The 18,025-nt window shown below is 37.6% G+C and overlaps 1 protein-coding gene across 14 annotated transcripts in view; it reads right to left on the reverse strand.

Moving 5' to 3' along the window:
- LMBR1 (limb development membrane protein 1) overlaps positions 1–18,025 on the reverse strand; it is a 211,411-nt gene that overhangs the window by 131,004 nt on the left and 62,382 nt on the right. For 7 of the 14 annotated variants that reach the window (XM_034965349.3, XM_034965344.3, XM_034965342.3 and 4 more), the window contains exon 4: positions 14,566–14,738. The exons of 2 other annotated variants lie outside the window; for them this stretch is intronic. In XM_034965349.3, coding sequence (XP_034821240.1) covers positions 14,566–14,738 — 173 coding nt within the window. The remainder of the gene's footprint in view (positions 1–14,565; positions 14,739–18,025) is intronic. 5 more of the 14 variants (XM_034965351.3, XM_034965345.3, XM_063606434.1 and 2 more) reach the window with 1 other exon arrangement.

The raw sequence follows: 18,025 nt of genomic DNA on the forward strand, positions 1-18,025 counted from the left end.
TTTCCAAATAAGTTCACATCCTGATGTTCTGAGTGAACCTGAATTTTGGGGGAACACGATACTACTCACCTCAATACATATGGCAAAAAGGACTTGGCAGGTGTAATGAAGGTTATGGACCTTCAAATAGGAAGACAGCAAGACCATTTTGGATTATCCAGGTGGCCATAATCTAATTACATGAGCCTTTCATGTGATTTTTAAACACACACAGAGAGAGAGAGAGAAAGAGAGAGAGAGGGAGAGAGGGAGAGAGAGAGAAAGAGGGAGAGAGGGAGAGACAGAAAGAGGGAGAGAGGGAGAGACAGAAAGAGGGAGAGAGGAAGAGACAGAAAGAGGGAGAGAGGGAGAGAGAGAGAGAGAGACAGAAAGAGGGAGAGAGGGAGAGAAAACACAAGAGCGCAGAGGACTTTCTCCAGCTGCAGTCAGAAAGATGCAGCAGAAGGGAAGTCAGAGAAAAACTTGACCCACCTTTGTTAGAGGGTATCACATGGAAGAGAAAACAGGCAAGCAGCCTCTAGAAACAAAGGCTAGCACCTGGCTGAGAGGTAGGAAGGAAATGAGGGCCTCAGTCCTAAAACTACAAAGAACCAAATTCAGCCAACAGTCTGAAAGCAAATTCTTCCCCGGGGCCTCCAATGAGGAAGGCAACCCTGTGAACATCTTGATTTCAGCCTGTAAGACTCTACACAGAGGGCCTTCATTTGCCAAAAACAGAACACCAGTTTAGTAAGGTTTTACTACGGGAAACGTTCGAACTGAGAAAATGATATCCCATTAATTCTACCCATCAGTGTAAAACAAAATGATTCTCTGTGCAGCAATCTCCTTTCCAGTACTCTGCCTGGTACACTCTAGCCCCTTCTTGGTCTCTCAAAACTCCTGGGTTCTCAACCCAGAACACTGCTCAGCTCCACCTGGGTTCCCCCTCTCTGTACTGCAGTGTGGAAATTCTCTCAAGGCAGCACCTTGTTTGCCCCCATCTCTGGGGATTATTGTCCTCCTTTGCCTACAGTTTCTCAGAAACCTAGTCATTTCAGGTAGGAGGGTATATATCCAGTCCACCTTACTCCACCTTAGCCAGACTATTTAGCTTTTAAAGTGTTTCTCTACCAACACTTGAATATTGGCTTTTTGTTGTTCGTAGATACAGGGTCTCGTTTTGTTGCTCAGGCTGGTCTTGATCTGGCTTCAAGCAATCCTCCCACCTCGACCTCCCAAAATGTTGGGATTACAGGCTCACCACACCTGGCCTAATTTTTCGTACTCCACGTCTGAGCCTTAGTCCTCAATAATACAGAAAAAGCTCTGGGCATAAAACATCAGCAAAGAGTGCTTGTTCTTCACTACCTATCTATCCTAATGGATTTGTTGATCATAGAAAAAATGTTTTAAAACTGTAGTTACCTACTCTACTTCAAGTTGGCCTCCCCAAATACTTATTGATATCCTTGCCCCTTGTTTAATTCTCTCAACATACAACTCAACAACAAAACAAAGTCTGTTTATTACTAAAAGAGTAAGCCTCAACTCCTATGTCTTAGTTTTCTCTTACTAGATGGAATACTGCTTCCTATTGTGAAATATACATTCTCTTCATTCTCTTACCCCAAATTCCTAAAACCTAACTATTCCAGTATACATTTCTACAATGGGCCTCCAGGATGCTTCACAGATATCATCAAGCTTATTCTTTTTCTCCTTTTCCCACATTCTTTCTATTATGTTCTTTGATACACTCAGAAAATAAAGTCTACTCAAATGATGTTGTATTAGAAAATTTTAAAATAATAATGAAATAATTGCAAAGCCTCACTTTGGTTAAGTTCCTTTACACTGTTCAATACCTGCTACTTTGAATTCACATTCAGAAAAAACACCATCTCTTGAAGAAAAAAAGTCCTAGTTTTTTTTATCTTTTCCAGACAAAGAATTGTTTTAGACTGAAATAACCTCTTTCCTCTAACGAACTAAAATACATATTTATTTCAATACTTAAGCAGAACAGATACAATTGTAAGAATCTAAAATTAAAATCTGTTCAAAATAAATAAAAGCTTGCTCTTATTTTAGTGCACCAAGAATAAGATACAGAGCAGAAGAGAACCTAAGATCCCCTTAGCCAACGCACCCATAAACTGAACTTTTTCTTAAAAGAGACTCAATAAATTCCTCACAAATTCCACAACTTACAAATGGTAGCCCTGGGATTAAATCCCAGATCTCTTTTTCTTTCTACATATGACTGAATAATGTCTCATACTTAACATTCTGGGTGAAAAAGGAACAATGTTTTGAGTTTTCTTAATATTATCTGCCAAAAAGAATATATTAGTTTAGTAAGATTTTACTAAGGGAAATAATGAATATGATATTCCATTAATTCTATCAACATAAAACAAAATGCTTAACTGAGCCTGCAATCAGTTTTGTAAAATGGAACAAAACATGTCTGCATTTGTTTTCTCAGTTGTTTACATGTGGGTGTGTACATGTACAATCAAGGCTTCTTAAAACACCAGGACATCTTTCAACTACAGAAAGGTTTTTAAAAATCTAATTTCAGTAAAATATTGAATATATTATATCTATTTAGTGTACTATAATGTGCTCTAACAAAATCAAGGTATTCACACAATTTGTGATTTTTAAAACCTCACCAGTTCTCAATGGCAGATAGCTAAGTGCGTAGCACTTTACGTCTAACAGCCTGGATTTGCACCTATCACAAATATGTGACCTTGAAGAGGGACTGCAACTCTGTCACTCAGTTTCCTCAGGTATACAATAGGCTATAATTCACAGGGCTCTTATGAAGAACAGAAGATAAATTAACACCCAATATGTTAAACAAATGTCAGTGCCTCTTCCCTGCCCTGTCTCAACATCATAAAAATGGTACAAGGCCAAGTGCGGTGGTTCACACCTGTAATCCCATCACTTTAGGAGGCCAAGGCAGGCAGATCACCTGAGGTTGAGAGCTCGAGACCACCCTGACCAATATGGAAAAACCCCATCTCTATTAAAAATACAAAATTAGCCAGGCATGGTGGCACACGCCTATAATCCCAGCTATTCGGGAGGCTGAGGCAGGAGAATCGCTTGAACCTGGGAAGAAGAGGTTGTGGTGAGCCAAGATCATGCCATTGCACTCCAGCCTAGGCAATAAGAGTGAAACTCCGTCTCAAAAAAAAAAAAAAGTACAAAAAAACTGAAAAGTTCTGACATACACCAGCATTTAGACCATATAACAACAACAAAATGATGCAAGTTGTAACTACAGTTAGCTCTCAACCCTTTCCTTAAAGAATTATTCTCATTAATTTCACTAAAAAAAAAAAAAATTAACCAGCAAAACCTATATACATAGGTGATACTGAAAATATTTTAAAATGACAATGACAAAAACCAGGCATAGAAAATCAATTGCAAATAAATACCCCAACTAATTAACAATATCAATGTAGCACAACTGTGCGTGATTTTTTTGTCTGGATATTCTAAGTTTTCTATAAGAAGCATATAAAGTCCTCTAAAATTCACAAAGCATATATTTAAACATCTTTGTAAAACTCAAAATTCCCCAGATCCCTGTATCATATAATTTCCCCCATAAAATGAATTAAAAGGGCAGAAAATAATAAAGCTAAACTGAGATGGGGATGCTGAGCTAGGCTCACTCATTAGCCACGTGGCTCACTTTACTTACTAGTTTCTCTGAGTGCACAGTTTAGATTTTAGCCTCAGCAAAATTACAAATTACCACGTGTTGGGGAGCCTCAAATATTGCTCTCAAATTGTTGTAACCATGACTATAAATCCTCGAATACTAAGGGTCCACTATGCTTTTATATTCAGAAGAAAAAAAGTTTAAAATCTATTTCTAACTTTTGACATCCAGAGAAGAATTTGAATTTTACTGTATAAAAGGGACATGTATGATTAAAAAGATAAATTCTGGAGCATAAAAGCTCTTTCTATTGTTATTGATCCATAAACATACATGCTTCCAGAATTTATCTTTCTAATCATACATGTCCCTTTTACACAGTAAAATTCAAATTCTTCTCTGGATGTCAAAGTTAAAAAAATAAAACTTTGCCTTAGGCAATGCTCACAAATCACTAAAAAGTATCTCTTCTGACTAACCAATACACTTACTTTTATTAAAACAAAGATAGTTTATCAAAAGCTAAATGAAAAAAAATATTTTTTTTTCTTTCTTCCTTTTTTCTTTTCTCTTTTTGGAGACAGAGTCTCACTCTGCTGCCCAGGCTGGAGTGCAGTGGTGCAATCTTGGCTCACTGCAGCCTCCACCTCCTGGGTTCAAGTGATTCTTGTGCCTCAGCCTCCCGAGTATCTGGGATTATAGACACGCACCATCACACCAGGCTAACGTTTGTATTTTTAGTAGTGATGGGAGACAGGGTGAAGAAATCTTTATGAGTAGATCAAACAAGCAGCAATGTCTGTTGGACAACTGAAGAAAACGATTCAGTACCCTGAATCAAGAGGGGTTCCAAATACCAGTTAATTTAGTTTGTCAAGAAATTAGATGCCTTTTTCATGTACTGATCAACCAGCTTTTTTCAACCTAGGTAATTAAACGCAAAATAATGTTTATTAGCCAGAATAAATAAATGTGAAAATTTCAGACTCAACTTATGCTAATCTAATACAATTTGCAATATATAAGGAAGTAAAAATACTATGAGAAGAACATCTAATACATAGATATAATAATGTATCTAAGATATATTGCTAAGTAGTAATTACATTCTTGGCAATTTTGCAAAGCTTAGTAAATTTCTAACATTTTATAAATATACATCAACATACACACATACATATTCCTTAATAATATTCTATAATTTTGATAAATCATTCTTAAAAATTACTGTTAGGGCCAACACATGTATTTCATTATACATTATTTCATATTAATTTGTAAAATAAATATTAATCGAATCTCTCTGCTTTAGAAAGGTAAAATTACATATTTCCATATAGTAGTAAAACCCTAAAAAATTCAGCAACACTATAACAGAAACCTATTTGAAAGATATCCAATGCCCATCCCCAGAAAAGGTATTTGAATTTAAAGTTATTTAACTGTGGTTTAAAATAAAACAAAACAAGACTGAATTTCCAGATCACCATAGGATGCATTAACTTCTAGCTCCATCTGCTGGAGTTACAAAATATTTCAAACTACAATATACAATACTATAGAGGAAATAATTTATCATTTTTCCTCACATAGACAAAAGCCTTCATGAATTTAAATTAAAAAATTAATCAGAGTTCAGCCATACTCAATAATTTCCAAAATGACAAAACTTCAACCAATATTTCAGTAGAATTAAAGATCTAATCCAATTATCAAAAAGTAATTTATACAATTTTTAAAAATTCTACCAACAAAGCATAAGGCTTAGAAAAGAGATTACAGTCTGTTTTCAAGTAGTGTGAGGACTTCAGAATTATCAGCCACTGTTGATTTGGGGTAAAAAGACACAGAGAGAGAGAGAGAGAGAGAGACAGAGACAGACAGAGAGACAGAGACAGACAGAGAGAGAACTTCAGAATTAGAATAGCCTCTGCTTATTTACTTAGAAGAAAAATAAATAACAACTACCAATGAGTTGTGGGACTTTTTATCTTCATATAACTTTTTTCTTAAAAAACAAATAATATGTCCATTGTATAAATGCAAACACCAAATGCAACGTAAATACCAAAAAAAAAATGCATATCATAAAATCCTACAAAAACAGTTAAACTCTTTGTATTTACCCTTCCAGGTATTTTTTGGTGCAGCTACCTACACATGTACGCTTTTTTCTTTTTACAAAATAGGCATTGGATTGTAAATATGGGCTTTTTTCTGGTATCTTTGTACATCAACAAATACCTACATTATCATCTATAATGGCCAGAAAAGCACTCCACTGTTTGGATCTGGCAAGATATGATTAATTTCCTATCCCAAACACTAGGATTTTTCTATTTGTAATGTTATAAACAATACCTCAATATCCAGTAACTATCTTGATACACATTATGATAAATGACTGAACTACTGAGCCCAAATGACTAGGAACATTTAGCGAACAACAGTACATTAAAATTTATTAGGGACTTACTTTTGACTTAGCATCTATTCATAAGTAAACATAATATTTTCTTAAGTTTGACTGCTTATACTCTAAAAGTTTGGTTTTTTGGATCTTCTGTGGAACTTAAAAATGAATTTTAAAAGGATGGATTTTGCATTGTTCCTTCATGATGTCCAAACAGTGTATCGCCTATTCCTGATGACAGATCAAAATAAAGCACACAGTCCTTGCAGCGACTTGTCGGATTCATTGTGGTTATATTTTAACAGACTATCTCAAACTGGGCATTCATGTCACAAATGTTTGTTTTTGTCTCTATCTCTGGTCATAAGTGAGTGGACAGCTTAGCCAAAATTGGGCCCCACTGGGGAAAAATCACTCAAAAACTGAAGAATTATTTCCTGGTTTTATTTAAGGGTACAATCTAACTCCATCATTTTCCTATCTTCTAAATTTTTATTGTTATTTAGCTCTTATTTTGATATTAAACTCACATTACTTAAAATTAGCGATTTTAAAGTGAACAATTCAGTGGCATTTGCACTGAACTGTTCATTTGCAATGGTGTGCAACCACCACCTTTACCTAACTCCAAAACATTTTTATCACCCCAAAAGGAAAACCCACAAAGCAGCTGTATCATTGTTTTTCAACTTATGGAAACGAAGAGTTTCATATTTTCCTATTAATTTTTTAACAGTACACAAGATATAGAAAATGTATAGAAGTGGATACTTTATTTTTTCGGTCCATTTTTTAACCCTTTTTCCTATTTTAATAACAGAAAGAACTTACACTACCATTTTAATTTGTCATCTCTGCCCTATCCTACAACAAACTACAGTTGCTGGCATGTCATGGACCCACACTGTGTGAATGACAGAACACATCTCACAGCATCAAGCTGACAAGTGATGACAACCACCAGCCAAAACCCAGAGGCCAGAGGATCATCATCAGGTCTCCTAACTCCAGTACTCCAATGTCATTTTTCTGTATCACATTTTTCAAGCTATTTTCTCACTGCAGACAGAGATACATCTTGTTTACATGACACAGTTTACTAAGGTTATTATTTTATTTATGTTACAAAATTCTTGCCCAGAAAAGTAAAGTAGCATTCCAAGGTAATATGGTTAACACATAACATCTCAAATCTGTATCCAAAATCCAAACACTATATTTAAGCCAAACTAAATATATTTGCACATATAAAAAAAGCATTATCAACACTTTTAGCCTCTAATCCATATGTGATTTACACACTAAAGGCACAATCAAAAACATCCATACTGACAATTTTATAAAATAAGCCATTAAATTTCCTCTCAAATTCACTTTTGCCAAAATATTCCTAATGGTATAATTATGACTTTTATTCCTTCAATCAATCAATATTTATTGGACACTTTCAACAGGAAAGTACTAGAACAGATGCTCCATGGGAGATTAAAGGAATCTGAACATTTTCTGAGTACTCACAGAATCCCATAAATGTCACAAAACTGTAAATGACAGATTGACAAATGAATATTAGTGATACAACTGTACTCTAGGGAAAAGGAAATAACCAGACCGTTCGTGAACTTCTGGACACTGGCTCTGAACTGACACTGATCCCAGGAGACCTTCCCTGTGGCTCTCCAGTCAGAGTAGGGGCTTATGGAGGTCAGGGAATCAGTGGAATTTTAGCAGAGGCCCAGCTCAGAGCGGGTCCCTGAACCCATCCTGTGGTTGTCTCCTCTCTTCCGGAAGGCAATTAATGGAATGGAATGGCTAGCAGAATCCCCACACTGATTTCCTGACCTGTGGAGTGAGGGCTATTATGGTGGGAAAGACCAAGTGGAAGCTACTAGAACTGCATCTACCTGGGAAAACAGTAAACCAAAACCAATACTGCATTCTTAGAGAGATTTCAGAGATTACTGCCACCGTCGAGGACTTGAAAGATGCAGGGGTGGGGATTCCCACTACACCCCCATTCGATTCTTATCTGGTCTGTGCAGAAGACAGACAGAGCTTCCAGAATAACAGAAGATTATCGTTAAGCTTAACTAGGTGGTGAGTCCAATTACAGCTGCTGTACCAGATGTGGCTTCATTGCCTGAACAAATTAACATGCCACCTATCTGGTATGCAGCTACTGATCTGGCAAATGCTTTTCTCTCTGTCCCTGTTAGTAAAGACCACTAGAAGCAGTTTGCTTTCAGCTGACAAGGCCAGCAATACGCCTTCACTGCCCTACGTCAAGGGTATATAAATTTTGTAGCCCTGTATTATAATTTAGTTCACAGGAATCTTGATCACCTTTCCCTTCCATAGGATATTAATATCACACTGGCCCATTACATTGACAATATTTTGCTGATTGTAACTAGTGAGTGAGAAGTAACAACCACTCTAAACTTATTGGTAAGACATTTGTGTGTCAAAAAGTGGGAAATAAATCTGACAAAAATTTAGGGGCCTTCTATCTCAGTGAAATTTCTAGGGGTCCAGTGTTGTAGGGTATATGGAGATATCCTTTCTAAGGTGAAGGATAAATTGTTGAATCTGGCGCCTCCTGCATCAAAAAAGAGGCATAACATCTAGCAGGCCTCTGGACTTCGAAGACAACACATTTCTCATTTGCGTGTGTTGCTCCAGCTGGTTTACTGAGCGGCCTGAAAAGCTGCTGGTTTTGAGTAGAGCCCAGAACGAGGGAAGGCTCTGCGGCAGCTCCAGGCTCTGTGCAGGCTGCTCTGCCTCCTGGGCCACATGACCCAGCAGATCCAAGGGTGTCTGAAAGGGCAGAGGCAGAGACGCATGCTGTGTGGAGCCTTTGGCAGGTTCCTCTCAAGGTGAACTGCAGCACAGGCCCTTAGCATGTTGGGGCAACGCCCTGCCATCCTTGTGGGTAACAACCGCCTTTGAGAAACAGCTCTTGACCCACTATGGGGCTTTAGTAGGGATTGAATGCTGAAACATGGACCACCAAGTTACCATGGGACCTGGGTTGCCCATCATGAACTGAATGTTTTCCGACCCACCAAGCCAGAAAGTTGGGTGTACACAGCAGCATTCCATCATCAAATGGAAGTGGTACGTGTCTGGGCCTAAGTAGGCCCTAAAGGCACAAGTTACATAAAGAAGTGCCACCAATGCCAACGGTCCCCACTCCCGCTACGCTGCCTTCTCTCTCCCAGCCTGCACCTATAGTCTCCTGGAGAGTTCCCTAAAATCAGTTGACGGAGGAAGACCTGGGCCTGGTTTACAGATGGTTCTGCATGATATGCAGGCCCCCACGTTAGTGGACAACTGCAGCACTACTGCCCCTTTCTGAAACATCCCTAAAAGGACAGCGGTGAAGGGAAACTCTCCGATGGGCAGAACTATGGGCTGTACATCTGGTGGTTTGCTTTGCTTGGAAAGAGAAATAGCCAAATGTGTGATTATTACTTATTAATGGACCATGGCCAATGGTTTGGCCAGATGCTCAGAGTCCTGAAGAAACACAACTGGAAAACTGGAAATAAGAAAATTGGGATGAGGTACATGAACAGACCTCTTTGAATGGGAAAAAAATGTGAAAGTATTTGTGTCCCATGTGAATGCTCACCAAAGGGTGACCTCAGCAGAGGAGGATTTTAATAATTAAGTGGATAGGTTGACTGGCTCTGTGGATACTAGTCAGCCTCCTTCCCCAGCCACCCGTCATTGCCTAATGGGCTCAGGAACAAAGTCACCATGATGGTAGGGACGGAGATTATACATGGACCCAGCACCATGGACTTCTACTCACCAAGGCTGGCCTGGCTACAGCCACTGCTAAGGACCCAATCTGCTAGCTGTGACTTTTGTTTTCCAAATCTCCCCACCAAATATTTATTTATTTAAACACACACGAACATGTTTATACACATACATTTCCCTAACACAGACAAAACAATTAAAAGACAAATTTCCATAGCATTGTAATGTCCCATATTGCACAAAATACATGCCTTTGCTTACGAAAACCTTCATAAAATGTATGAACTTTTTAAAACCTAGTAGGAGCAAAGTATTACAAAACTACAGTCTTTAAAACAATATGGCACTGGCATAGGAATAGACAGACAAACCAGAGGGAAAAAACAGAAAGTAAAACTCAGCATTTATTTCCTGCTTACTCTTGGCCACCAGGCAATAGACTAGGTACTTTATACTATACATATATTCCACTTACTACATATAATAATTCTATAAATTAGACCTTGATATGGTCATTTTATAGATAAAAGACTTGAGACTCTGAAAGCGTAAACAATTTGCTCAAGGTTGCTAAGGGTTTCAGACAGATTTGAAATTCAAGCCCAGGTCTATCTGACTCCAAAACCTGCATACCTGAGCCCAGAAACAAACGCTAATATAGTATTTAGCTTACTGAAAATGAAGCATTAAAAAATCAGTACAGAAAAGAATATTCAATTAATGGTATTGGGACAACTAGCTGTCATATCTCAGGGTGGGAAACAATCTTCTAAACACAAAAACACTTAGAGACACCAAGAGAAAAAGAAAAACCAAATATTATAAAAAATATTCAAATTCTGGAAAAAAGCAATTAATATTAAAAAGCAAAATAACAATCAGAAAAACATGTATAAAAATTGAAATGAAAAGCTGATGTGTTCAAACAAAGAGATCATAAATTCAATATGAAAAAAGCAACAACCACAAAAAAGGGCAAAGGACATTAATCAAATAAAATGATACATGGGCTGGGCACGGTGGCTCATGCCTGTAATCCCAGCATTTCGGAGGCCGAAGAGGGTCGATCACTTGAGGTCAGGAGTTTGAGGCCAGCCTGGCCAACATGGTAAAACCCTGTCTCTACTAAAAATATAAAAATGATCTGGGCGTGGTGGCACACACCTGTAGTCCCCGCTACTCAGGAAGCTGAGGCAGGAGAATCGCTTGAACCCGCGAGGTAGAGGTTGCAGTGAGCCAAGATTGCGCCACTGCACTCCAGCCTGGGAAACAGAGCAACACTTCATCTCAAAAAAATTATAATAATAAAAATAAATAAATAAAAATAAAATGATATATGTATTATATTTTTCTATATTTTATAAATTAAAATTAAAATGTCCTATCTGACTAAAAATTTTTTAAATTAACATTACAATAATGAGAAACTACCTTCTATCCATGAAAATGGAAAAGATTTTAAAGATACTAATATTCATTGTTATTAAGTTTATGGCTAAAAACAAGAGGCACCTTCATGGTCTATCAAGAGAATATAAACAAGTAATTCTAGAAAACAGTTTAGCAATTAATACTCATTAGCCTAATAATTTTCATTCTAATTTCCATGTAAAGAAATTGTCAGAAACCCAAATAATAATTAAAATTTAAAAATCCTCTAGATGCTCAACAACAGTTTACTGGTGAAATGAAATGTTTCACAAAGAGGACAGGGTGGGTTTGGTACCTGAGGAACAACTCAGCTGTTTTCTATTGCAAATCTGAAAAAAATGCAGGTAGCAAGTCACTGGAGGGATAAATGGTTCCACCCTTTAAAATGACGAAATAGCCTTTGAAAACCACTAGCTTAATATATTGCTAAATACATGGCTCAGGTTACACCACTAAAAGTGGTTTTGAAGAACATAAAAGGTATGGAAAACACAATATAATATTAAAGGTTTTAAAGGTATAAATTGCATAGGCTATATATAATACACACATGCGGCCGGGCACGGTGGCTCACGCCTGTAATCCCAGCACTTTGGGAGGCTGATGCGGGTGGATCATAAGGTCAGGAGATCAAGACCATCCTGGCTAACACGGTGAAACCAGTCTCTACTAAAAATACAAAAAAATTAACTGGGCATAGTGGCAGGCACCTGTAGCCCCAGCTACTTAGGAGGCTGAGGCAGGAGAATGGCATGAACCTGGGAGGCGGAGCTTGCAGTGAGCTAAGATCACACCACTGCACCCCAGCCTGGGCGACAGAGAGAGACTCCATCTCAAAAAAAAAACAACAACAACAACAACAATATATATACACACACACGCGCACGCGCGCTGAAAAAAATGTGGAGTTTTCCTTGTTTCTACATTTTAGTATTTTCTATATTCGGTATAGTGAGCACACACTACTTTATGAGCAGAAAAAAGTAAGGGAGCGGTTGGTGTTGCTGTTGTTCTTAATATATAGGGCCACAGTCTCAGCAGAAGCTTACGGGATTGCTAAGGTAGCATCACCTACAAAAACTATCTTCTATACTTTCTCAAACAAGAGACAGGAAATCAGACAAATAAGTATATTTATCTTACATATAAAACTAGTAATCTCTTAAATTTAAACTTGCTTTTTCTTCCACTGGATTACAGCGCCATGAACATAATAGCAATGAAAAAAGAATATACATTATTAGTCTAATGCACCACAGCCTTCTACAGCAACTCAAGTAATCATGTGTCACACATAAAAAGTGACATCTTGGCAACATGTCTAGTCCCGGCACTTTGGGAGGCCAAGGTGGGAGATCACTTGAACCCAAGAGTTCAAAACCAGCCTGGGAAACATGGCAAAACCCTGTCTCTACAAAAAAACCACCAAAAATTAGCTTGGCCTGGTGTCACACACCTGCAGTTCCAGCTACCTGGGAGGCTGAGGTGGGAGGATCACCTGAGCCCAGGAGGTGGAGCCTGCAGACAGCCATGATCGTGTCACTGCACTCTAGGCTGGGCGACAGAGTGAGACCCTGTCTCAATAAAAAAAAAAAAAAAAATGATGTTTTCCAAATGCAAAGTGCCTACTATAAAAACGAAAGCACACTTAACTGTAACGCTACCACACAGGCAAGAAATTCTATTTCTTTCCCTGGATTTGAGATCCTAACACGTCCTTATGTTAACTCAGAAATTCCAAATTCACTGACCTATAATACAAATTTAATGAAAACAAGCTATCTCTGATATATATTTTTTAAGTCAAATGGCAACTTAGCTTAAATATTGTCAAAGGAGGACATTTTACCATTAACTCATAAGGTTCTTACTAAGAAAAAAAATTTTCAAAAAACTTTTACCTTAAAATGAGATGAAGAAATTGAAATACATAACAAATTAAAATAACTATTAACACTGATAACACCAACAACTAATAACATTAACAAAATAATAATTAGTAATATAGTTACTAGTAACACAAATCAACACTAATAAAATGAGAGACGGGTATGGGCATGATGAGCAAGAAAGATATCCAAATTCCTAAGAGCTATAATTCTAAAACATAATTACAAAATCTTAACAAAGAATAAATGCTTGAGGTGATAGACACCCTGTTTACCCTGATGTGAGTCTTTTGCATTGCATGCCTTTAATATATACACCAACTATGTACTCACAAAAATTAAAATTAAAACATTAAAAAATAAAAATAAATTAGAACTCAAAAAAGAATTATGCCAGCATGTTCTATGAGAGACAAGAGTTCAGTTTACATACACTAAATTGATTTGTAAAAACAGTAAGATTCTTCAGAAAGAAGAAAACACCTCACAGCCTAAATAACTATCATAATAGCTACCACCTATTAAGTGCCTACTAAAAGACAGTTACTTTACATACATCATTCCTATTGCAAAAACAAGCTGGGTTTTATTTATCATCCCAACTAAGACAACAGGAAGCCGCGGTGAGAGGACAGTGGCTTTCCCAAAGACTACAAAGCAATACACCATGATAACTATTTGTACTTGACATAGAGTGTTTTTCCCCTTCTATATTTTGAAATGACTAAAGAAACTACTAGCAAATAAATAAAATAGAAACTATAGCTGCTGTTTTTTAGTTCTTTTGAGACGGAGTTTCACTCTTCTTGCCCAGGCCAGAGGGCAATGGTGCAATCCCGGCTCACTGCAATCTCCACCTCCCAGGTTCAAGTGATTCTCCTGCCTCAGCCTCCCAAGTAGCTGGGATTATAAGCGCGTGCCACCACGCCTGGCTAATTTTTATATTTTTAGTAGAGACAGGGTTTCTCCATGTTGGCCAGGCTGGTCTCGAACTCCTGACCTCAGGTGATCCACTCACCTCGACCTCTCAAAGTGCTGGGATTACAGGCATGAGCCACCACGCCCGGCCAGTTTTCTAGTTCTTAAATGGAGGTTGAGTTCTTCTGACATAGTCAGATAAACCAAAATACTCTTGCTAAATACTGAAATGAAAATGTATTTATCAAAATCATAAGTATAAACACTGCTTCTTGACTAAGAGAAAAGTCTTTCACAACTAATTAAACATAGAAATGATAAGTAAAATCTGGTTTTCTGACATTATTAAAGACCCAAATCGTTTACTGGAGGAAGTCACAAATTATGAAGAAAACTGAGAAAAGAAAAATCTAAAAATATGGTGCAGTAAAAAATTAAAATATTAATTGTGATTATATTAAGCAATATATACTAACCATGAATCAGGGAGCCATTTAGCCACTGAATATAGTAGTTCTGAGGAAAAGAAAGCAGGATTTCATTGCTGATGATTGAGAAGGGTAAAAGCAAAACAGCCCCAGCTGACACTGCGAGAGTGAACGTGCTCAAAAACAACCTGGAAGAAAGGAGAGTCGCCATCACAAGTGATCTGAAAAAGCAACGAACACGAAAGTCATCAAAAAGAATGCAAACTCTTTAATGTTTTAATCAAAAAAGCATTATATTAAGAACTTTATTAAATATATGTAGTTGGGAGACAAATGATATACATATGGGCCTAGAAGTTAAACTAGATAAACTCTAAAACTCCTTACTCTATGAAAAGGTCAGTAAGTCTAACAAATAGTACCTAAAAGATAAAGACATACTGAAGACACAGTACTTCACATATTTTACAAAGAAAAAAACTGTAGTTCATTCCTCTTTTAAATATAAGTATTTATTTCACAATTGCATTTAATTAACAACTTTGACAACATATGCTAACAGCAATGCAACAACTGAGGTGAAAAAATTACTATGAAAGCAGTATAAAAAAACAAATTAATTTAAAATGTTTATTTCAGAGGAAAAAAAACTTAGAAAGCCATTGGCCTGACATCTCTTTAATGGGTAAAGGTTAAATAAATTATAGTAATAAACAACAGAAAACTATTAAACAGTATTGTACTATTAATATTTAAAACACTACTTTGTCATAAAAAAAGATAGCTTTAATAGGTACTAATATGGAAGAATATCTAAAATAAGTCAACAAAAAAAACGAAGAAAAGCATGGACAATAAATGTAAAACATGCTCTCCCCCCACCAAATGCATATTTATACAGAGGTACAAAAAAATCCAGCATAACATGTAACAATCCCATAGGAAAGAGGGATTATAAGGTGCTTTCACCTTCTCAGTTACACATTTCTGAAACATTTTTATTTTCTACAAGAAACACCTAACTTTTTAAAAGATTTTAAAAGGATAAATTGGCAAAGGAAAAAAGAACTTCACTAATATTAGAGATAGAATGGATATTAAAGTTCTATTAAAGTTAATATTGGAAGAAAGTAAAAATAAATATAAGAAAATATTTTTTAAAAGCAGGAAAAAAAAATACTAAATACCCAAAAACACATCTAACAGAGAAACTTTGAGGCCAGTGCCATCTTGTGGCAACCAACAGAAGTGTATTCCTACTTTAAAAGCCAAAAATAACCAGGAAACCTCCTTGGTTTAGTAAATCAATTATAAATTTTAAAATACAGACCATATGATACATACGAAAAATACAACTGAAATCAGATACAGAATTTCTGTGAATTCATTTTGCTCAATAGACACCGCATTTCCTGGGAATAGCCCTCAGACAAGTGCCGTCTCAGGTCCGCAGCCAGCTCTGGCAGGGACCAGCCAGCAAGCGGTCTCCAGCAAGCTTCTCCAGTCATGGGAGGAAGCTATCCTGATTGCTATCATTCCTTCCTATGCTAAAATTGAGATCAAATCCAAAATCTCACCATTCCAGGTCCCACACGGCTATCCCAAGATAATTTTCCAGGCTCTTCTCTCACTATGACCCATTTCGACATACACTTAGACTTACCTAACCCCCTCATAGCCCAAACATGAAATGGATTTTCAGGGTTCCTTCTTGCCCCTCTGCACAGTCTACTCACTCCCTAGAATACCCTCTAAGTTGCACGGCAAACTCATACATGAATTTCAAGACAGACCCCAAACATCATTTGCCCTGTGAAGCATTCCTCAACTTCACCTTCTGAAATGGAGCATTATTTTTAAAAATTACATCTTCAGAGTAATGCATCTTTTCTAACTGTGGTAGTAAGACAAGTGTTTCCCCAAATATCTGACATTTGTGACTAGGTCCTCAATCCAACCGGGAAGACAGAACCTTTGTCTAAATAAAATAAGGTGATGAGGGCATACACTCAGATGCTGAATATAACTAGTCACTGAATATAGCTAGTGTAAAAAAAAGCCGTATCTATAGCTCATATTGTAAAGTGTCTTTGCAAGGTGATGATAATTAAAACAATAAAACCACCTTAAATCACTTTAACACTCCACAAAGCTTTCACATACTTTCAGTTAGCAAACAAGGACCAGGATCCTTGGATTACGAGTCTCTCATCTCCTGTTCTTAACCTCCATCATCAGTGATGTGGGATATGATGAGGTTTCTCTTCAAATAATCTGATCAATCTTTTATTCTTTAATTCATAGTGCCGCCTCAATTTTTCCCTTTTTCTCCTTTTTTTTCCTTTTTGCCTTTGTTAGATGCCCAGGCACACCACAGTACCAGGCGTTATCAGTACCAGCTCACATTCCTTATTTGGAAAGAGAACTTTCTAGCTCATTAGACACCCCTTTCCCTTTCCTCTCCGCTTTCTTTTATGTGCCCACCTTATCTAAAAAAAACAAACGTTTAGCCAACCGGGATTAGATTGTACAATCCGACCCCAACCAACGGGGAAAGCATACAGGGGCAGGACTTGCATCAGGAATAAAGGCTCTCGTGCCCCTTTATTCAGGTGTGCTCTCATGGCGACTGGCCAAGGAGACACCCCTCTGCGCAGAAGTAAAATTGCTTTACTAAGAATTCTTTGTTTGAGCGTTCAATTTCCTTAGGATTTTCAGTGTTATTCCTAACAGTGATATGGTTTGGATATCTGTCCCCTCCAAATATCATGCTGAAATGTGATCCCCCAGTGTTGGAGGTGGGGCCTCATGGGAGGTACTGGATCGTAGGAGCAGACAGACCCTACAGTAATGAGTGAGTTCTCATTCTGTTAGTTCACAAGAGAGCTGGTTGTTTAAAGGAACCTGGCACCTTCTCTTCAATCCTGATCTCCCTTCACCTTGCACCATGAGTAAACGCTTCCTGCGGCCTCACCAGAAGCCAAGCAGATGGCAGTGTCATGCTTGTACATCCTGCAGAACTGCGAGCCAAATAAATCTTTCTTTATCAACTACCCAGTTTCAAGTGCTCCTTTATAGCAACACATAACAGACCAACACTATCAGGCTCTTCCTAAGCTTTCTACCATGGCCCTGCTGCTCCTCATTCCCAGCAAATGACTGACTCCCCTGTTTCAGAATGAAAAAAGGGGTATGATCCCTCCATACTTACCACCTGATAAAGCTATCAACAGACACAATTATTCTCCTATCTGTCAACCTCCTGCTCACCTGTGCCCATCTCTACCTCTGCCGTCTCCAGGGGCCTTGCTTCACCGGTTAGTCATCCTCCCTCTAGCTGCTGACCGGCCAAAAATAAATATCCTCAGGTGCTTCTGCTCTTTCAAAATGCTTCTGAAGCAGAACTCACATATCACACCTTTACTTCTTTATCCTCAACTTCTTTATTAGCCCACTACAGTAGGACTTCTGCTCCTCACCTAGAGTGAAACAGGTGCTCCTTACGGTC

This window comes from Pan paniscus, chromosome 6, assembly GCF_029289425.2.
Source record: "Pan paniscus chromosome 6, NHGRI_mPanPan1-v2.0_pri, whole genome shotgun sequence".
Taxonomy (NCBI): Eukaryota; Metazoa; Chordata; class Mammalia; order Primates; family Hominidae; genus Pan; species Pan paniscus.